General features: G+C 62.3%; 1 protein-coding gene across 1 annotated transcript in view; it reads right to left on the bottom strand.

Moving 5' to 3' along the window:
• The window catches only part of SDK2 (sidekick cell adhesion molecule 2), a 50,130-nt gene that overhangs the window by 9,004 nt on the left and 23,678 nt on the right, over positions 1–17,448 (bottom strand). The window contains exons 3-33 of the mRNA XM_030962205.1: positions 13,294–13,400; positions 11,496–11,643; positions 10,743–10,876; positions 9,374–9,485; positions 8,977–9,167; positions 8,388–8,471; positions 8,124–8,318; positions 7,853–7,969; positions 7,612–7,779; positions 7,333–7,435; positions 6,944–7,120; positions 6,731–6,867; positions 6,416–6,563; positions 6,205–6,345; positions 5,940–6,121; positions 5,611–5,726; positions 4,786–4,981; positions 4,562–4,660; positions 4,090–4,281; positions 3,887–4,008; positions 3,312–3,421; positions 3,039–3,189; positions 2,704–2,941; positions 2,463–2,578; positions 1,760–1,949; positions 1,413–1,511; positions 972–1,166; positions 693–894; positions 439–542; positions 260–330; positions 30–150 (exon numbers count right to left, since the gene is read on the bottom strand). Coding sequence (XP_030818065.1) covers positions 30–150; positions 260–330; positions 439–542; positions 693–894; positions 972–1,166; positions 1,413–1,511; positions 1,760–1,949; positions 2,463–2,578; positions 2,704–2,941; positions 3,039–3,189; positions 3,312–3,421; positions 3,887–4,008; positions 4,090–4,281; positions 4,562–4,660; positions 4,786–4,981; positions 5,611–5,726; positions 5,940–6,121; positions 6,205–6,345; positions 6,416–6,563; positions 6,731–6,867; positions 6,944–7,120; positions 7,333–7,435; positions 7,612–7,779; positions 7,853–7,969; positions 8,124–8,318; positions 8,388–8,471; positions 8,977–9,167; positions 9,374–9,485; positions 10,743–10,876; positions 11,496–11,643; positions 13,294–13,400 — 4,466 coding nt within the window. The remainder of the gene's footprint in view (positions 1–29; positions 151–259; positions 331–438; positions 543–692; positions 895–971; positions 1,167–1,412; positions 1,512–1,759; positions 1,950–2,462; positions 2,579–2,703; positions 2,942–3,038; positions 3,190–3,311; positions 3,422–3,886; positions 4,009–4,089; positions 4,282–4,561; positions 4,661–4,785; positions 4,982–5,610; positions 5,727–5,939; positions 6,122–6,204; positions 6,346–6,415; positions 6,564–6,730; positions 6,868–6,943; positions 7,121–7,332; positions 7,436–7,611; positions 7,780–7,852; positions 7,970–8,123; positions 8,319–8,387; positions 8,472–8,976; positions 9,168–9,373; positions 9,486–10,742; positions 10,877–11,495; positions 11,644–13,293; positions 13,401–17,448) is intronic.

A 17,448-nucleotide genomic window follows, 5' to 3' on the forward strand; every position in this document is an offset into this window, starting at 1 on the left:
AGCCCAGCCCCTGTCCCGGGGGCACTCACGGGTGGCGCTGGGGTGGCCGAGGCCGCGCAGGGCGAAGCCCCTCAGGCTGTCGTGCAGCAGCTCCCGGTAGCGCAGGCGGAACCCCAGCAGGATGCCGTTGATCTTGTCCTCAGCCGGGGGCTGCAGGGCAGCGAGGGAAGGCAGTCAGAGGCTGCTCTGGCCCAGGGCTCCCTGGCACCCTGAGGCGCCACCTCCATGGGCAGGGCAGGGCAGGGGGGACAGACAGTACCTGCCAGCGGATAAGCACTGACGTGGTGGTGTGGGGAGTGATGGAGAGGATGGTGGGAGCCTCCTCGGGGGCTGTGGGGGAGAAGAGAGTGGTGAGGCTCCGAAGATGCCCAGAACAAAGGAGGATTCGTTCCCTTGGGCACGGGGGTGGCCGCTGTCCCTGCCCCAGGAGGTGCTGACCCGCCTGCAGGGTGGTCAGGGACTCCGACTCCTCGCTGTACTCGCTGTCCCCGATGTCGTTCGTGGCCTTCACACGGAACTTGTAGGAGGTGAAGGGTTTCAGCCTGCAGGGGGCAGAGCGGGATGGGGACGGGGCAGCCAGCGGGTCACCCCCGAGCCGCTCCCTCCCACCGCGCCATCGCTCCCCAGCACTTCTCACGACACGGGGAAACTGAGGCACGGGGAAACCACCCGGAGCACCCCCAGCCCCTCACCTGTCCACGACGAAGGCGGTGGCGTTGTGGCTGACGGGGGCGGAGTGCACAGCCCAGTCTCCGTCGGGCAGCTCGCGGCTCTGCACGGTGTAGTAGCGCACGGGGGAGAGCCCGTCGCTGCCCGGCTCCCAGGACAGCAGCACGCTCCGCGCCCGCACCTCCTCCTGCTGCGCCAGCGGCTTCCCGGGGGGCTGCGGCCGGGCTGGGGGACGCGAGGGGCTGGCAGCGCTGCGGGGGCACCGCCAGCCCCCCGCCGCCGGCCCGGACCCCCATCCTTACCTCTCTTCTCGGTGGTGACCACCAGCGCTTCGGCCGGCTCGCCCCAGCCCTTGCGGCTCTGCGCGGTGACACGGAACAGGTAGGTGGCCTCGGGCTGCAGGCCGGTGGCCGTGAACTGCCGGGCGCCGGCATCCAGCACCTCCACGGCGGCCGCGGTCAGCGCCGAGGTGTTCAGGCGGTGGCTGACCTGGTAGGCTGCGGGGAGGGAGCAGAGTGGTGGCGATGGGGAGGGGACACCAGCCTGGACCCCTGCCCGTGCCGCCCCCTCCATCCCGACCTGCTCACACCCAGCCCGGGACCAGCATCCGAGCAGGGAACTTCACCCCTGAGGGCTCCGAGGTGCCCAGGGAGCTGCTCTCTGACAATCCCTGCCCAACCAGGACCTCTGCATCCCTCTGCAGAGCATCCCGGTGTGGCTCACCCCGGGTGCTCCCCACCTACCCAGGATGACGCCGTTGGGCGCTGCCGGCGGCTGCCAGATGAGCCTCACCAAGGTGGTCCTCACTTCAGGAAAGAGGAGCCCCACGGGGGGCCCGGGCACTGCAGGGGGACAGATTGGAGTCACTGGGTAGTGGGGAAAAGATCCCATCCCCTGGGAGGCCTGGGTGTCCTGGGCAGGGGGAGAGGGATCGCCCCAGAGAACAGGGATGGGATGGGATTAATCAGCCAGATAGGACAGGATCAATCAACCAAGGATGGGGTGGGATCAATCACCCAGGGATGGGGTGGGATCAATCACCCAGGGGGGTGGGATCAATCACCCAGCCCACCCAGGTGCTGTCACCCACCATCATCCAGCGTCCTCTCGAGGACAGGAGGCCGGCTGGGGACACCATCGCCCATCCTGGTGAAGGCCAGCACCCGGATCTCGTACAGGGTGTACTTGGCCAGCCCGGTGAGCTGGGCGCTGTGGGAGGCATTGCCCTCTGCCAGCCAGAACCGGGCACGGGCCTCCGAGCCCTTCTCCTTGTACAGCACCTGCAACACAGCCCGTGTGACATGGTCAGTGTGACACGGCCAGTGTGACACAGCCCATGTGACGTGGCCAGTGTGACACGGCCCGTGTGACATGGCCGGGCCACCAGTGTGGATGCCATGGGACAGAGAGAGAAATGGCAAACGTTTCTCACAGGGGCTTGTGAGAAATTTTAGGGAGTTGGAAAGATGTGAGAACCTGTTAAGTATAAACAATTTGCAGGTGGTGTTTTTCTACTTCGTTTTTCTGTTCTTCTCAAGGACAGTGTGAGAGGAAGATGTTTTTGTTACTTAGCCAATAGAATAGAACCCATCGTATCACTCTATAAAAACTGCACAGTTCCTTTGAATAAAGCCTTCTTTGCCTTTTCTACAATCCTGCCTCTCACCTGTTCCTGCCCCAATCTCTGCGCAAGAGTGACACACCAGCACCTTGGGGGTGGCCCAGTTAGGAACCCCACATCCTGCAGGGTGATTCCCCAGGGAAAGTTGCGCTGCCCACGGGCAGGAGCTCACCTTGTAGCCCAGGATGAGCCCGTTGCAGTCAGCCTCAGGAATGTCACTCCATTGGACCAGCAGGCTGCTGGAGGAGGTGGCCACTGCTGACACATTGCTGGGGCCAGAGGAGGGCACTGGAGAGGGCAGCAGAGAGGGTCAGCGGCCACATTGGCCCAGGTGGGTGCCCAGTGCCCAGGTGGGCTCAGTACCTGGCCACATTGGCTGAGGTGGGTGCCCAGTGCCCAGGTGGGCTCAGTACCTGACTCCCGGGTACGTCCCAGCACCGGGGGGCTCCAGGGCCCGGGGCCGATGGCGTTGAAGGCCTGGACTTGCACCCGGTACTCCGTCCACTCCTGCAGGTCCTCGATGGTGAATTCCCTCTCCACGCGGTCACGGATCAGCTGCAGTGCCGGCTGCCCCCGCCCGTCCGCCCGCGCGTACCGGATCCTGTAGCCCACCGAGTCGGGGCTCCCGTTGTACTCCTGCTCCAGGAGGGGCTGCCAGGGACAGCCACTGTCACCGCTGATGTCCCACAGCCCCCCCAGCTCCGTCCCTGTTCAGCCACGCAGGCACAGACCCCCGGGCCCCCCTCACCATCCAGCGCAGCCACAGGCTGGTCTCGCTGGCCGTCCTCAGGGTGACATTGGCAGGGGCCATGTCCGGGGGGGCTTGGAGGGTCTGGATCCTCCTGGAGGGCAGGCTGGGGGGGCTGGTGCCCACGATGTTCACCTGCCGCATGCGGAAACTGAGGGGCGAGAGGAGAGGGGGTCACGGTGAGGGCCAGGAGGGCTCCAGTCCCCTGGGGAGGACAATGAGGTCACAGCGAGGGACCCAGGGATGGCAGCATGGCACCAGCCTGGCACTCACCTGTAGTAGGTGTAGGGCTTCAGGTTGGGCACCTCCATGGAGCGGGTGTCGGGCTCGTTGGCCAGCTGGTGCACGAGCCCCCACTCGCCGGCCTCGCCGTTCTGGCCCACCTGTGGGGCGGCAGCGGGGTGAGCGGGGTGGGCTGCCCCCCATGTCACAGACATGTTTTATGAAAAATCCTCTCCTTAGGATTTTTCCTCCTGAGAAGCTGAGAGGCCTCAGGAACAAAATGTAAACAATGGTTATCTGCTGCTGTGGAATGCAACAGGTACATCTGTGATTGGGCTCATGGGGTTGTTTCTAATTAATGGCCAATCACAGCCCAGCTGTCTGGACTGTCTCGGTCAGTCACAAGCCTTTGTTATCATTCTTTTTCTATTCTTAGCTAGCCTTCTGATGAAATCCTTTCTTCTATTCTTTTAGTATAGTTTTAATAAAATATATATCATAAAATAATAAATCAAGCCTTCTGAATCATGGAGTCAACATTCCCGTCTCTTCCCTCATCCTGAGACCCCTGTGAACACCCCCACACCCCCAAACACCCCCTGAGCCCCTTCCCAGCCCCGCTGTACCTGTGCCTCCACCTGCCAGCGGGAGATTGAGGTTTTGCCATCGTAACCCGGGCGAAACTGGATGGTGACGGAGCGGGGGCCGATGTTGGAGATGCCCAGGTTGGTGGGGGCACCGGGGAGCTCTGTGGGGACAGGGCAGGCTGGGTGGCACCAGCTGCTGGCCCCCAGCACCACACGCAGCCCTCCAGCACCCCGGTGCTCACCTGGGGGGACCCCCGAGGAGATGGTGGAGGAGGAGAGCTGTCCCTGTCCCTTGGAGGTCATGGCGGCCACCTCGATGGTGTAGGTGGTGAGGGCGGTGAGGCCGGTGACGCGGTACTCCAGGGTGACGTTGGGCAGGTAGTGCGTCACCCGCGTGTTGGTGCGGTTGTACTCCTCCCAGGAGATCCGGTACCCTGGAATGCAGCCCTGCAGTGTCACCCCTGCATTGCCCACCCCTGCATCACCCACCCCAGGGGCTGTGCGGGGACAGGGGTGGGACAGGGCAGGTGGGAAGAGGACAGGACAAAGGGGAGATGCTGCAGGGGAGAAAAAGGACACTTGAGTGTGACTGCAGGGTGGCAGTGGGACATGGGACAGTGCTGCAGAGTGGGAATGGGACAGGAAAAGGGAGAGGTGCTGTGGGGTGGGAAAGGCACCGATGACAGAGCCAGTACCTGCTGTTGGCTCCCTTACCCGTCAGGATCCCATTCTTCTCCAGCGGCTCCTGCCAGCTGACCTTCAGGGACGTGTCCAGGATGTCACTGAAGCTCAGGTGTCCCACGGGGCCGGGCACTGCCCAAAAACACCCAGACGCTCAACACCCAAGCGCAGAGCGCCCTCAGCACCCACGGGACCCCCTTGGGCGGAGCCGGGGGTCGGGCAGGGTCCGTGCCCGGGGGGTGGGAGCCTCCCCGTACCGTCCTCGTGGGTGCGCACCAGCTGCGGGGGGCTGCGTGGGCCGTCCCCGGGCGTGGTGAAGCACAGCACCGAGGTCAGGTACTCGGCGAACTTGCGCAGCCCCGGCACGTAGCCCACGTGCACGCTGTCCTGGAAATTGGGCCGCACTGTCACCACCGTGGCCTCGTCCTCGTGCTCCGGCTCCCAGGCGATGAGCTGCGCCAGGAAGGAGAAAGGAGCTGCTGTGAAGGTTCCCCGGTACCAAAAATACCAACTCCGGCCTCCTCTTATTAATTAGGCGTTGATTAACGATCAATTAAACAGCGCCGGCATCCAGCGCTCCCCGCACCGTTACGGAGCTGTGATTAACTCCATCGATAACGGGATCCCCCCCTTGCCCGCATCCAAGAGGGATGGTTGGGCATTTAATTGGTATTGTGCAAGATAGCCTCTAGCAACTTAATTAAACACTAATTAGGCCCTAAAAATACTAATCAAAAATACTAAGTGGCGTTTAATAGGAATGTTAAATATCCTACTCATGCTGGTTATCTCATTCAGCGGCAATTAAATTCCCGAACTTCTTTCGAGTGGATTAAAACACAAGTTTAATGTTTTAATTCAATTTCATTAATGTAAATTTGAATTAATTGCAATTTGGAATTAATTACAGAGCATGGGAGACTCCGAGCCCATGCAAGTGTTAAATAACAGTAAATATTATTTTAGCAGTCAGGAGAGAGCCAATTAAAATCCAGGATTTCAGTGAGGAGGAGCCAAGACAGTTTGTGAAGGTTGACCAAGTTTTCCCCACAGGCTGTTCTGGTTTTGGGAATCACCCTCACCTTGTAGCCCTGGTTGATGCCGTTGATGAACTGGGGGCTGGGTGGGTTCCAGGTGAAGCGGATGGTGGTGGAGTTGGTGGCCTCAGCCTGCACATTCCCCGGGGGCACCGTGGGCACTGCCAGGTTGAAGGGACAGCTCACAGGGACAGCTCCATGAGGTCCTCTCCATCAGCTGAGTGCCAGCCCCAGGTCATCCCTGCCCATCACATCCCAGTCCCCCTGGGACCTCCACACCCATCCTCCTGCCTCCCATCCCACCACCCCAATGGCACCTGATGCTGTCGGGGTGCCCACCAAGCCCCTGCCCACCCCTGACTGTCCCTGCCTACCTCCCTGCAGCGTCCACTCTGTCACCTTCATGCTGTAGACCCCCAGGCCAGCGCTGTTGTAGGCGGCCACCTCGATCTCATAGTTGGTCCAGATGATGAGGTCCTCCAGGAGGAGGTTGTTGACCTCGGCGTTGGTGATGTTCTTGAACTGGTACCCCACGGGCAGCCCGGCCAGGCAGTACCTGGGCACCAGGAGCCGTCAGAGCCGCCACTGCCCCCACCAGCACCACACTGGGGACCCCTGGGCACCCCAGCTGGCACCTACCGGATGATGTAGCCCTTGAGGACCCCGTTCTGGTGGCTCTCGGGGGGCGGCTGCCACTGGATCATGATGGACTGGTTGGTGCGGCCGCTGGCGATGACGTTCTGGGGGGGCGCAGAGGGCGGCTCCTCGGGCAGGGACACCCTGCAGGGACAGGGCAGGGTGAGCGCCGGGGTCACCAGCCCCCCCAGGACCCCCCCAGGCCGGGACTCACCTCTCCGTGTCCTTGCTGAACTGTCCCCTGCCCACGTCGTTCACGGCACACAGGCGGAACTGGTAGGAGCGAGCGGGGACCAAGCCCCGCACTGTCACCGATGTCACCTCGGGGTCCACGCTGGCCAGCAGCACGGTCCAGGGCGCGTCTGGGGGAAGAGGGGACAGCACGGTGGGGACCTGGCCTGCAGAACACTGGGGTCCCCTGCCTGGCTGACCAGTCCCGAGGTCCCCAAGCAGCATCCCCTGCAGCAGGGGTGACACTGGGGACTTCTCCCAGTGCCAGCGGTGCCAGGGGGTGGCAGCAGCCCCTTACTGTTCTCGGAGACCTCCACGACGTAGCGGAGCAGGGGGCTGTTGCCGTCGAAGGGCTTGGCCCAGGTGAGGTTGATGGCCCGCTTCTCCTGCGGGCTCAGCGTGGCCACGGGGCTCTCGGGGGCGTGGGGGAGCTGCCTGAACAGGGGGGTTAGGCAGGGAAGGAGGGAGGGGGCACAGCCCCGGGCTGCTGGCAGGGTGAGGGGGGGCTCACCGGACACGGAGGTGGGCGCTGCGCGAGTCGTTGCCCCCGGCCGAGATCACCTTGCAGGTGTAGGTGCCGATGTCACCCGACCAGGTCTGGGAGATGTGCAGGGTGCCCACCTCGTCCAGGCGCACGCGGGGGCCGCTCTCGGGGCCCAGCGGAGCCCCATCCTTCTCCCAGACGTACCTGTGCCGGGGGGAGCCAGGTGTGCTGGTGCCCCGCAGCCCCCAGCGAGCAGAGGGGACCAGGGGCTCGCAGTCACAGGGCACCAGGTGGCACTGCAGGATCACCAGCGTGGGGATGAGGAAGGGGACCCCCATGTCCCTCCCCAGGACAGCACTGACAGCAGCCAGGTGGGCAACCCGGGGGTGCCTGGACTCCCCAAACCCCTCCCTCACCTGACGTCCACGCTGGGGTCATGTGTGACCCCGCAGCTCATGACAGCCTTGGTGCCCTTGATGACACTCTGGTCCTGTGGCGGGTCTGTGATACGTGTCCTTGCTGTGGGGGGACACAATGACCCACCAGCACTGCGGGGGTGGCACTGGCAGGGACAGCCCCCGTGTGCACCCCCAAAACCCAGCACCCATCCCCAGAGAGCTCCATCCCACAGCACCGGGATGGTCCCACAGCCAGACAGGGTCCCTCCCTCTCCTGGCCCACCCTGAGCCCCTTACCCCAGACCACCAGGTCTGCAGAGGCCTCGTCCACGCCGCGGGAGTTGGTGGCCAGGCAGGTGTAGGTGCCAGCGTCGGGCAGGTGTGCAGGGCTCACCAGGAGGCTGCCCGACTCCAGCAGGGTGAAACGGGGCAGCTGCACCGAGCCGCTGGCCAGGACCCGCTCCCCTGGGGACACACAGAGCCTCTCAGCACCACGGCCACCGCTGGGCAGGCCCCAGGCTCCTCCCCAGCCCTGTACCTTTCTGCCAGGTGATGGCCGGGCGTGGCGCCCCCGAGGTCTCGCAGTTGAGGATGACGGCCATGCCATCGATCACCGCGCTGTCCTGGGGACCCCGCGTGATGTTGGGGGCGATGCCTGCCGGGCACAGAGGTGCACAGCCCCCTGAATCCCCTCCCTGTGCTGTGCCCAGCCCTGACCTGACCCAGAACAGTTTCCTGGGCGCTCTGAGCTGTCTGTGGCCCACCACCCAGACATGGCACCCCCAGGGCAAGGTGGGGTTGGCACCTACTGGTCACGGCCAGGTACGTGGTGGTCTGCACCTCGCCAGCCGCGTTGCGGGCGAAGCACTGGAACATGCCGGTGTCATCGGGGAGCAGCCCGCTGATCTGCAGGCTGCCGTCCTCCAGCAGCTGGAAACGGGACAGCTTCTCCAGCTGCAGGAGGGCAGCGTCCTTGTACCAGGCCATCTCGGGAGGGGGGACACCTGCAGGGGGACAGGCACGTCAGGCACAGGCTGGTGGTGGCGCACGGAGGGTGCCGGGGAGCAGCTCACCCTTGGCCTGGCAGGGGATGGCCACCACCTTCTCCATCTCGGCCGTGATGTGCCTCTCCGGCTCCCTGACGAACTGAGGGGGCTCTGCCGAGGGAACGGGAAATAGGAACGGGGGCAGAGACTCTCCCCAGGGTCCTTGGGATGACCCGTGCCCCTCCTGTCACCTCCCAGCCCTGCCCCAGCTCATGGCACGCGTGGTCTGGGCTGCTGGTGGGCAGGAGCTCACCCAGCACGGACACAGGGAGGTGCCAATGGACAGGAGATAATCCAGCAGGGGCAGGAAGGTGCCAATGGACAGGAGATAATCCAGCAGGGGCAGGAGCTCACCCAGCATGGACAGGGAGGTGCCCACGGACAGGAGCTCACCCAGCACGGACACAGGGAGGTGCCAATGGACAGGAGCTCACCCAGTACAGGCAGGAGCTCACCCAGCACGGACAGGAAGGTGCCAATGGACAGGAGATAATCCAGCATGGGCAGGAGCTCACCCAGCATGGACAGGGAGGTGCCCACGGGCAGGAGCTCACCCAGCAGGGGCAGGAGCTCACCCAGAACCGACACAGGGAGGTGCCAATGGGCAGGAGCTCACCCAGCACAGCCAGGAAGGCGCCGGCAGTGACGGCAGGGACGCTGCTGCTGCGCAGCACAGCCTGGCACTCGTAGAAGCCGCTGTCGCTCAGGGTGGGGTGCAGGATGGTCAGCCGCCGGCTGTAGTCGCTGATCCCGCTGGACACGGGCGCCCCGTCCTTCTTCCAGATGATGTGCAGCTTGATCAGTGGCCTGAGGGGCCAGGACGTGTCAAGAGCCTTCCCTGGAGGATCCCACCCCTCTCCATCCCACAGGACTCCAGTGGGAAGGGACCTCCCTGCATCCCACAGGTCCCAGGAGTGTGGTGGGAAGGGGTTTAGGAGCACCCAGCCCCTAAATCCCCCTTGGGCAATGCCAACAGGGAGATTCCCCATCCTCATCCCCACCCCAGGGCTCACCGGGCATTGGCCACACACTCCATGGTCACCTCCGAGGTCCCGGCCACCACGCTGGTGTTCTTGGGAGGGACAATGATGGTGGGTGCGATGGGATCAGCTGGGCCACCCACATCTGGGGAGAATGAGGCCAGAGGGACAGCCATGAGCACCCCCTGCCACCCTGGGGCGTCCCCAGAGAGGGCACCCAAATCCCCAGCTTGGAGGAGACAAAAGTGACAGGGACCTGGTGGCTTTCCCAGCTGTGTCCCCCCATGGAGCCCTGGCATGCCACCAGGGCCACCAGGCTGGTGGCAGCAGGGAGGAGGGAGCAGGGAGTCCATAAAGCAAAATGATGGCAACAATAAAAAACCCTCGTGTAGGCGCTGTAAAAACGCGATGGGCTCGAAAGCTGCTGATAGAGCTGAATCCATAAACAGGGCCTGGGATGTTTATGGAGCTCCAGGACGCCGAGGGACGGGAAAAGAGATTAATGGGGATGGGAGACGGGCAGACAGACAGACAGGGGTAACCTGTCCTAACCCCGTGGAGCAGCAGGAGGGGAGGTGGGGAGAGCGTGACAGGACTGATGTCACCTCAGGGCATGTCCCAGGGTGTCACAGACATCTTCTATGGAAAATCCTTTCCTTAGGATTTTTCCTCCTGAGAAGCTGAGAAGCCTCAGGAACAAAATGTGAACAATGGTTATCTGCTGCTGTGGAATGCAACAGGTGCATCTCATGTGATTGGTCTCATGTGGTTGTTTCTCATTAATGGCCAATCACAGTCCGGCTGGCTCAGAGAGAGAGTCCGAGCCACAAACCTTTGTTATCATTCTTTGCTATTCTATTCTTAGCCAGCCTTCTGAAGAAATCCTTTCTTCTATTCTTTTAGTATAGTTTTAATGTAATATATATCATAAAATAATAAATCAAGCCTTCTGAAACACGGAGTCAGATCCTCATCTCTTCCCTCATCCTCGGACCCCTGTGAACGCTGTCACACCGTGGGAGGGGCTGTCACCACCCAAATGGGCTGGGGGACCCCTGGAAGTCCTGGGGGACCCAAAGGGACTGGGGGGACAAAGCCACAGGGGTGACCCCCAGGCAGGGGCTGCTCCAGAGCACCAGGAGCTGACAGGGGGACACAGACGGGGTGGGGGGTGTCCGTGGGGTGACACTGCAGCCCCCAGCCCATCCCAGGCCATGGCAGGATGGTGCTCTGCCTGTGACACAGCAGCGCCTGCAGCGCAGCCACGAGCGCCTAAATAAATTCTGTGCCAGCTGAAGTGTTAAGTCAGCAAAAGCCAGAGCCTCCGAAGAGATTTACTGCAAATTAAACCTGGGGGCGAGGCAGGGGCTGGGGAGAGGGGCCCAGCGCCCCCCACACTCACTGGCCACCGTCAGGGTGATGGGCTGGCTCGTCTTGTTGTCCCCGTTCTTGTCATTCACCGCCTGCACGTAGTAACGCCCCGCGTCCGGCGCCACCGTGGACAGGATCACCAGGGTGTTTTCCAGCGTGATGGCTCTGGGAGGAGAGCATGGTGGGGCTGAACCCAGCCAGCTGGGACCCTCACTGCCCACCCAGCACCAGCACAGGACCCCCAGCCTCCCCCCAGGATGGGGGACCAAGCCCTGCCCTTCTCTATCCAAGCAGACCCCATGGGACAGAGCAGATTCTGAGGATTTCTCCTTTTTTTTTTTTCATTTTTTACTTATTGGAACAATCTAATCTGCTGGAAACATAAAATGCTGTGGGGAATATTTTTTTTTTACCATTAAATATGAGATAAAGGAGTTTTATCTCCTCAATCCCGCTTTGCAAATCGAAGGGAGACCAGTTCAATTCCTGCATAATGGGGGTTACAAATTCAATTCCTGCCCAGGGCTCCGGCAGCACCGGGATCTGCCACAGCTCCGTGGGGACACTTGTGTGCTGTGTTTGGCTCTATCCCACCCTCTCCCCCGCCTTCCTCCCTCCTGTTTTCATTTTTTGTGAAGAAATCCCCTTCTCTGGTGACAAACAGAGCCATTAGTCAGCGGGCCTGTCCCTGGGCTTCAGCACGATGTTGGTTAAACATCCTCAGTGCGGGGACAAGGGGGAGTGCGGCCCCTGGGGTGCTGGGGGGGGTTCCAGGGCTGCTAACATGCGGCTGCTGGGGGAGATCTTCCGTCCGTCCCGGAACCAGGTGACCTGGGGCTGCGGGAAGCTGGCGATGCGGGGCGCGGGGATGACGGCCGCCTCGCCGTGGGACACGCTCTGCTGCGTCTCGCTGTCCTCGAAGCTCCCCATGTCTGCAGAACAGGGCAGGGAACCGTGCCAGGGCTGGGGGTGAGCCCAGGGGTGCAGAGCCAGGTCTGGCTGGGCAGCAGGATGGGGTTTGTGGGATGGGCTCCCATGGGATGGTGCAGAGGGGTGGTCCCGGTCCCGTCCTCGGCTGGCTCAGGGTGGAGGATGTGGGGGTGGCTCAGATGCCATGGGCTGCTCCTGGCGATCCCTCCATCCATCCATCCATCCATCCATCCCTCCCTCCATCATCCACCCATCCATCCATCCATCCATCCCTCCATCCCTCCATCCCTCCATCACCCCTGTGCTGGGTCAGGGACCCCATCCAGGTGTCCCCACCACACGCAGGCTGCAGCCACAGCAGGGAGGGCCCCGTCCCGGGGCTCCCCAGCTTCACTCTGCTCCCTGTTGGTTGTTTCTAATTAATGGCCAATCACAGCCCAGCTGGCTTGGACAGAGAGTCCGAGCCACAAACCTTTGTTATCATTCTTTCTTTTTCTATTCTTAGCTAGCCTTCTGACGAAATCCTTTCTTCTATTCTTTTAGTATAGTTTCAATGTAACATATATCATAAAATAATAAACCAAGCCTTCTGAAACACAGAGTCAGATCCTCGTCTCTCCCCTCATCCTCAGACCCCTGTGAACACGGTCACATGTCCCGGTGCCAGCAGCATCCCAGCGTGGCCCTGGCTCCAGGGACAAGGTGTGCGTGGCACAGCTGCCTCCATGCCCCTGCCATGCCCAGCCTGGAAGCACACAGCAGCTGTGGGAGGCTGAGGGAAGCAGGGGGCATGGAGGAGGGAGGGTGGGACAGGGGATTTTTATTGACTTCCTTAATTGCTGTAATTAAAAACATGTAAAGAATCCTTTTTTAACGACTTTGCCATTATCATTAGTTGTTAGCACAGCTGCCTTATTAATTTCTCATTATCCTCCTGATTTGTCACTGCTCCTCAGGAGGTGTTTGAGGGGATGGGATTGGGGACATCCCAGGGGAGGGAGGGGTGACAGAGAGGGGCAGGGCCCTTCGGGGGACAGAGCCACCATCCCAGGCTTCAGCACTGCCATGTCCTCCTTAAATCTCACCAGCATCACCCAGGGATGCTCCAGACATCCCTGCCAGCATCACCCCAGGGATTCTCTGATGCCCCTGCCAGTGTCACCCCAGAGATGCTCTGATGTCCCTACCAGTGTCACCCAGGGATGCTCTGATGCCCCTGCCAGTGTCACCCCAGAGATGCTCTGATGTCCCTACCAGCATCACCCAGGGATGCTCCAATGTCCCTGCCAGTATCACCCAGAGATGCTCCGATGTCCCTGCCAGTATCAGCCCAGGGATGCTCCAATGTCCCTGCCAGTGTCACCCCAGGGATGCTCCAATGTCCCTGCCAGTGTCACCCCAGGGACACTCTGGATGTCCCTGCCAGCATCACCCACGGATGCTCCAATGTCCCTGCCAGTGTCACCCCAGGGATGCTCCGATGTCCCTGCCAGCATCACCCAGGGATGCTCCAATGTCCCTGCCAGTGTCACCCCAGGGATGCTGCGGGCTCTCGCGTGCTGGCCACGAGTGGCAGCCACACCGGAGCTGTCCCCGGCCGCCGGGAGCTGGGTGTCCCCGCGCGGTCCCCTCGGGGCAGGACGGTCACTTACAGGCCACCTGCACCTCGGTCTGGCGCTGCAGCAGCGCTCCCATGCGGTTGCGGACGATGCAGCGGTAGAAGCCGGCGTGGGTGCGGTCCAGCGAGGTGATCATGTACCTGCGGGAGGGGAACCGGCCGTGAGGGGACATCCGTGTCACTGTCACAGCCCCTCGGAGAGGCTGCAGGTCCTGCACAGCCTCCCGATTTACTGCACGTGTGCCAGGAGCCCCTTTCCCCGGGGAGCTGCTGCTGGAGGTGCACGCAGCACGTGGATGTGTGCGCAGGCTGGGGGACACCCCAGTGTCCCTCGCTGCCACACAGGGACTCACTGCCACCCACACTGGCCGTGCTTCCACCGTGCACAAGCCGGTGACTGTCACCCTCCCGGCCCAGGGGCTGGATGTGACCCACGGCCACAAGCTGGGACCCGGGCCCCGCTGTCCTGAGCCCTGCCCCAGCAGCGACACTGCGATCTGCTGGTGTCACCCAGCCTGGATCTGAGAGCGGCCAAGTCCAGCACTGCTCCCATAAATCCCGGCCGACCCCCTTATCACCCCCACGCCTGCTCTTATCAGCGGCAGCAGCCCGTGAGGAGATAAAGGAAATCACCACATCTCCTCTCAAGCACCCCCCGAGCACCGCCGCGGTCCCCAAGGCGGACCCTGCTGCCACCAGCGCTGTCCCCAGCCCTGGAGCCGCAGTTTCATCCCCCTGGAGCAGCCGGGGGAGCCTCCGGGGGCCGGGCAGGCGCTGCAGCCTCGCTGCCCCCGACGGGGAGCGCTGCGAGATAAAGCAGAGAGGGAATAAATAAAGCAAGCTCAGCCCTCCCTGCCCAAAAAATCTAATCTTGCGTTAAAACCCGCCGCGGGCTCTTTCGGCAGAGCTTTGTTTGCTCTTCTGAGAGCCGAGCGTAAATTAAACTTTCATAAGACCTGAGGAGCGCATTCCCTGTGCCCGGCAGAGGGTGACAGGGACACAGGGCTGTCCCCTGGCCCGGCGGGGCTGTCACCAAAGCCGCGGTGACACCAGCCAGCCGCCCACCCACGCGGCGGGCCGGGATCACCCGTCCCCGCGGGAGGAGGAGCAGGAGCAGGAGGGAGGGTGCCCTTTGGGAACGAGACCTTGAGTGTCACGGCTGATATTTAAAAACGCTCCCCAGAGGCTTTAAATAAGATATTTCAATTCCACGGAGCTGTCAGGAAGGGCTGCAGACGCCAGGAGTAACGGGCCCGCTCTCCTTGCCGTGTCCTCGTTAATAAATCACACCGCGACTCCCGAGCACACGCACGCCCACGGACGGACGGATGGCCGGATGGATGGACGGACACACAGCAGCACAGGGACACGTGTGTCCCCAGACAGATCCGTATCCTCGCTGCCGTGTCCCCTCCAGGTGGGGACAATGCAAAGCCACCGGCACTGGCACAGCCCAAGGGACCCAAACGGGGTCACAGGGAGCACGTTCGGCACAGGCCTGGCAGCGCGGTGTCCCCACAGGCAGGACACTCCATGGGAGCCGTGTCCCCAGCCCAGGACACTCCATGGGCACAGGGAGCCCTGTCCCCATGGGCAGGACACTCCATGGGCACAGGGAGCTCTGTCCCCAGCCCAGAACACTCCATGGGCACAGGGAGCTCTGTCCCCACAGGGCAGGACACTCCATGGGAGCCCTGTCCCCAGCCCAGAACACTCCATGGGCACAGGGAGCTCTGTCCCCATGGGCAGGACACTCCATGGGCACAGGGAGCTCTGTCCCCAGCCCAGGACACTCCATGGGCACAGGGAGCTCTGTCCCCAGCCCAGGACACTCCATGGGCACAGGGAGCCCTGTCCCCATGGGCAAAGCCCAGGACACTCCATGGGCACAGGGAGCTCTGTCCCCAGCCCAGGACACTCCATGGGCACAGGGAGCTCTGTCCCCAGCCCAGGACACTCCATGGGCACAGGGAGCTCTGTCCCCAGCCCAGGACACCCCAGCAGATCCAATTCAGGGGGCCTGGTCCCCGCACACGGGAGCTGGAGGAGTTATTGAAGCAGCAGCACTCGCACACACACCTCAGCAGCTGAAAATAGCCCGGAGAAAGGAAATCAATTCCCGGCGCAGCCCAGCCCGCAGTCATCAACCAAAGCGGCACAGACTTTGTTCTCCCCGCTCGCCTTCCACCGAGGCTTTCATCCGAGAGCGCTCGGCTTCGATTTCCTCCCCCCATCGCGCCTGCCTGGGAGGGCACGGGGATTGATTTCACCCCCAGTGTCACCCTCCTGTCACCCCTCACAGGGGATGCGCTGCAGGCAGGAGGGGGGGATGCCACCCCACCCCCAGTTTGTGCCACAGCTTCGTGGCCAGGAGCTCCAGGGCCTTTGTTCCAAGCGAGGAAGGAGCTGCTCCAGCTGGGACCGCTCCCGGTGCCTTTGTCCCCCCGGCCGGGTGGCTTTGTCCCCCCGCCCCCGCTCCAGCCGGGACCGAGGTGAAGCTGGCCCGGCTCCCGGCGCAGCCCTCGCTGCTGACTCCGCTGTTCCAGGGGTTTGTTTGGCTTCTCTGTGAAGACGGAGCTTGACAGGGCACGGTCCGTGGGGAGAAGCGAGCGCTGACCCCCCTGCCCCGGCAGGAAGCGGCTGCGTCCCGCTCAGCGCGGGGGTCAGGAGGGGGCTCCGCGGGCAGGAGCCCCGAGCCGGGGGAGCCGCGGGTCTGCAGCAGCAGCAGCTTTGGCACCGGATCTGTCTGACAGATGGATGGCTGCACGCTGGGAATGACAACCTGTCCGTCCGTCCGTCCATCCCAGTCCCTCAGCCAGGCCGGGCACAGCAGCCTGCCCAGCTCCTGGCCGTGCCATCCCTCAGGACTGCTCCCATCCCTCTGGCACAGCCGTGCCCCGGCCCTAGCTGCTGCTGTGGCTCTGTTATTGTAGGGTTGTCCGTCCGTCCGTCCGTCCATCCGTCCGTCCATCCGTCCATCCATCCGTCCATCCGTCCCAGCCGTGCCCCAGCCCCGGCTGCTGCTGTGGCTCTGTTATTGTAGGGTTGTCCATCCGTCCGTCCGTCCATCCATCTGTCTATCCGTCCCAGCCGTGCCCCAGCCCCGGCTGCTGCCGTGGCTCTGTTATTGTAGGGTTGCTGAGGAGCGTGGGGCTGACGCTGCCGAATTATTCTTAGATTGAGGGGGTGGAGAAGGGCCGGGAAAAGCGGCAGCCAAAGGATTTGATCCATCAAATTGAAAGCCAGAAGAGCGCAGAAATCTGTGAGGTTCTTCCAACGCCGCCCAGGAACAGCAACAGCTGGATCGGATTTGGGGTGGAAGCAGCACTGGCACAGTCCCCTTTGATTAATATCCTGCATAACGACTAATTAATTCTGGAGGGGACGCGTGTTTGAATAGTTACTGTGGGATAATGAAATGTCAAGTGAGCATTAAAACACACTTAGCAGAGGTTTAACGACTCGAAGCATCCGAGCAGTGTCCCGGCCCCTGCTCCGGGCCAGCGCTCGATGAGGCTGCGAGGCCCCCCTGGAGCTGCATCAGCCCCGCTTAACTGGGCTATTGGATCTCAATTAGCTCCCGATTGGAACGGATTCTCTTTGGATCCACGTGGCCGCTGCCTCTCCTCCTGCCCGGGAGTGTTTTCCCTCCCTCGGCCGTGGGAATTGGCAGCCCCGTAAATCGCTGCCTCAATTGGCCCTGCCAGAACAATGAGCCATTTAATAATTAATGCCCGTGTATTAATCAGCCTCCTTCCTGCAGAGCAGGGACGGAGCGAGCCTCGATCCGTGTTGCGGCATCCGGAGGGCTCTGGTGCATTGCTGAGCACGGGCTTGGCCACCTCCCAGCTCCGGGGGCATCTCCTGCCCTGGCAGTCCCTCTCCTCTCCCCTCCAGGACCCCAGCAGCGAGATTCCCTCCTCTGCCACCCCAGCATGTGTCTCCTGCCAGCCCTGGCGCTGCTGTGGTCACTGCCCTGTGCCCACAGCTCCTCATGCCAACGTTCAAGTGTCCCCAAAAGTTCCAAACAAGGCACAGAGAGAGGCAGGATCCTCCCCAGCACAAACATTCCCAGGAAAAACCACCCCCTCCATGCGGCCCACGCTCCTCACCGGCGCTCCTGGGGCTTTGCCACCTGTGGTGACACCAAAGGTGACACAAGTCAAGCTGGAGCCACAAGAACCAGGAA

This window comes from Camarhynchus parvulus, chromosome 18 (genome assembly GCF_901933205.1).
Source record: "Camarhynchus parvulus chromosome 18, STF_HiC, whole genome shotgun sequence".
Taxonomy (NCBI): Eukaryota; Metazoa; Chordata; class Aves; order Passeriformes; family Thraupidae; genus Camarhynchus; species Camarhynchus parvulus.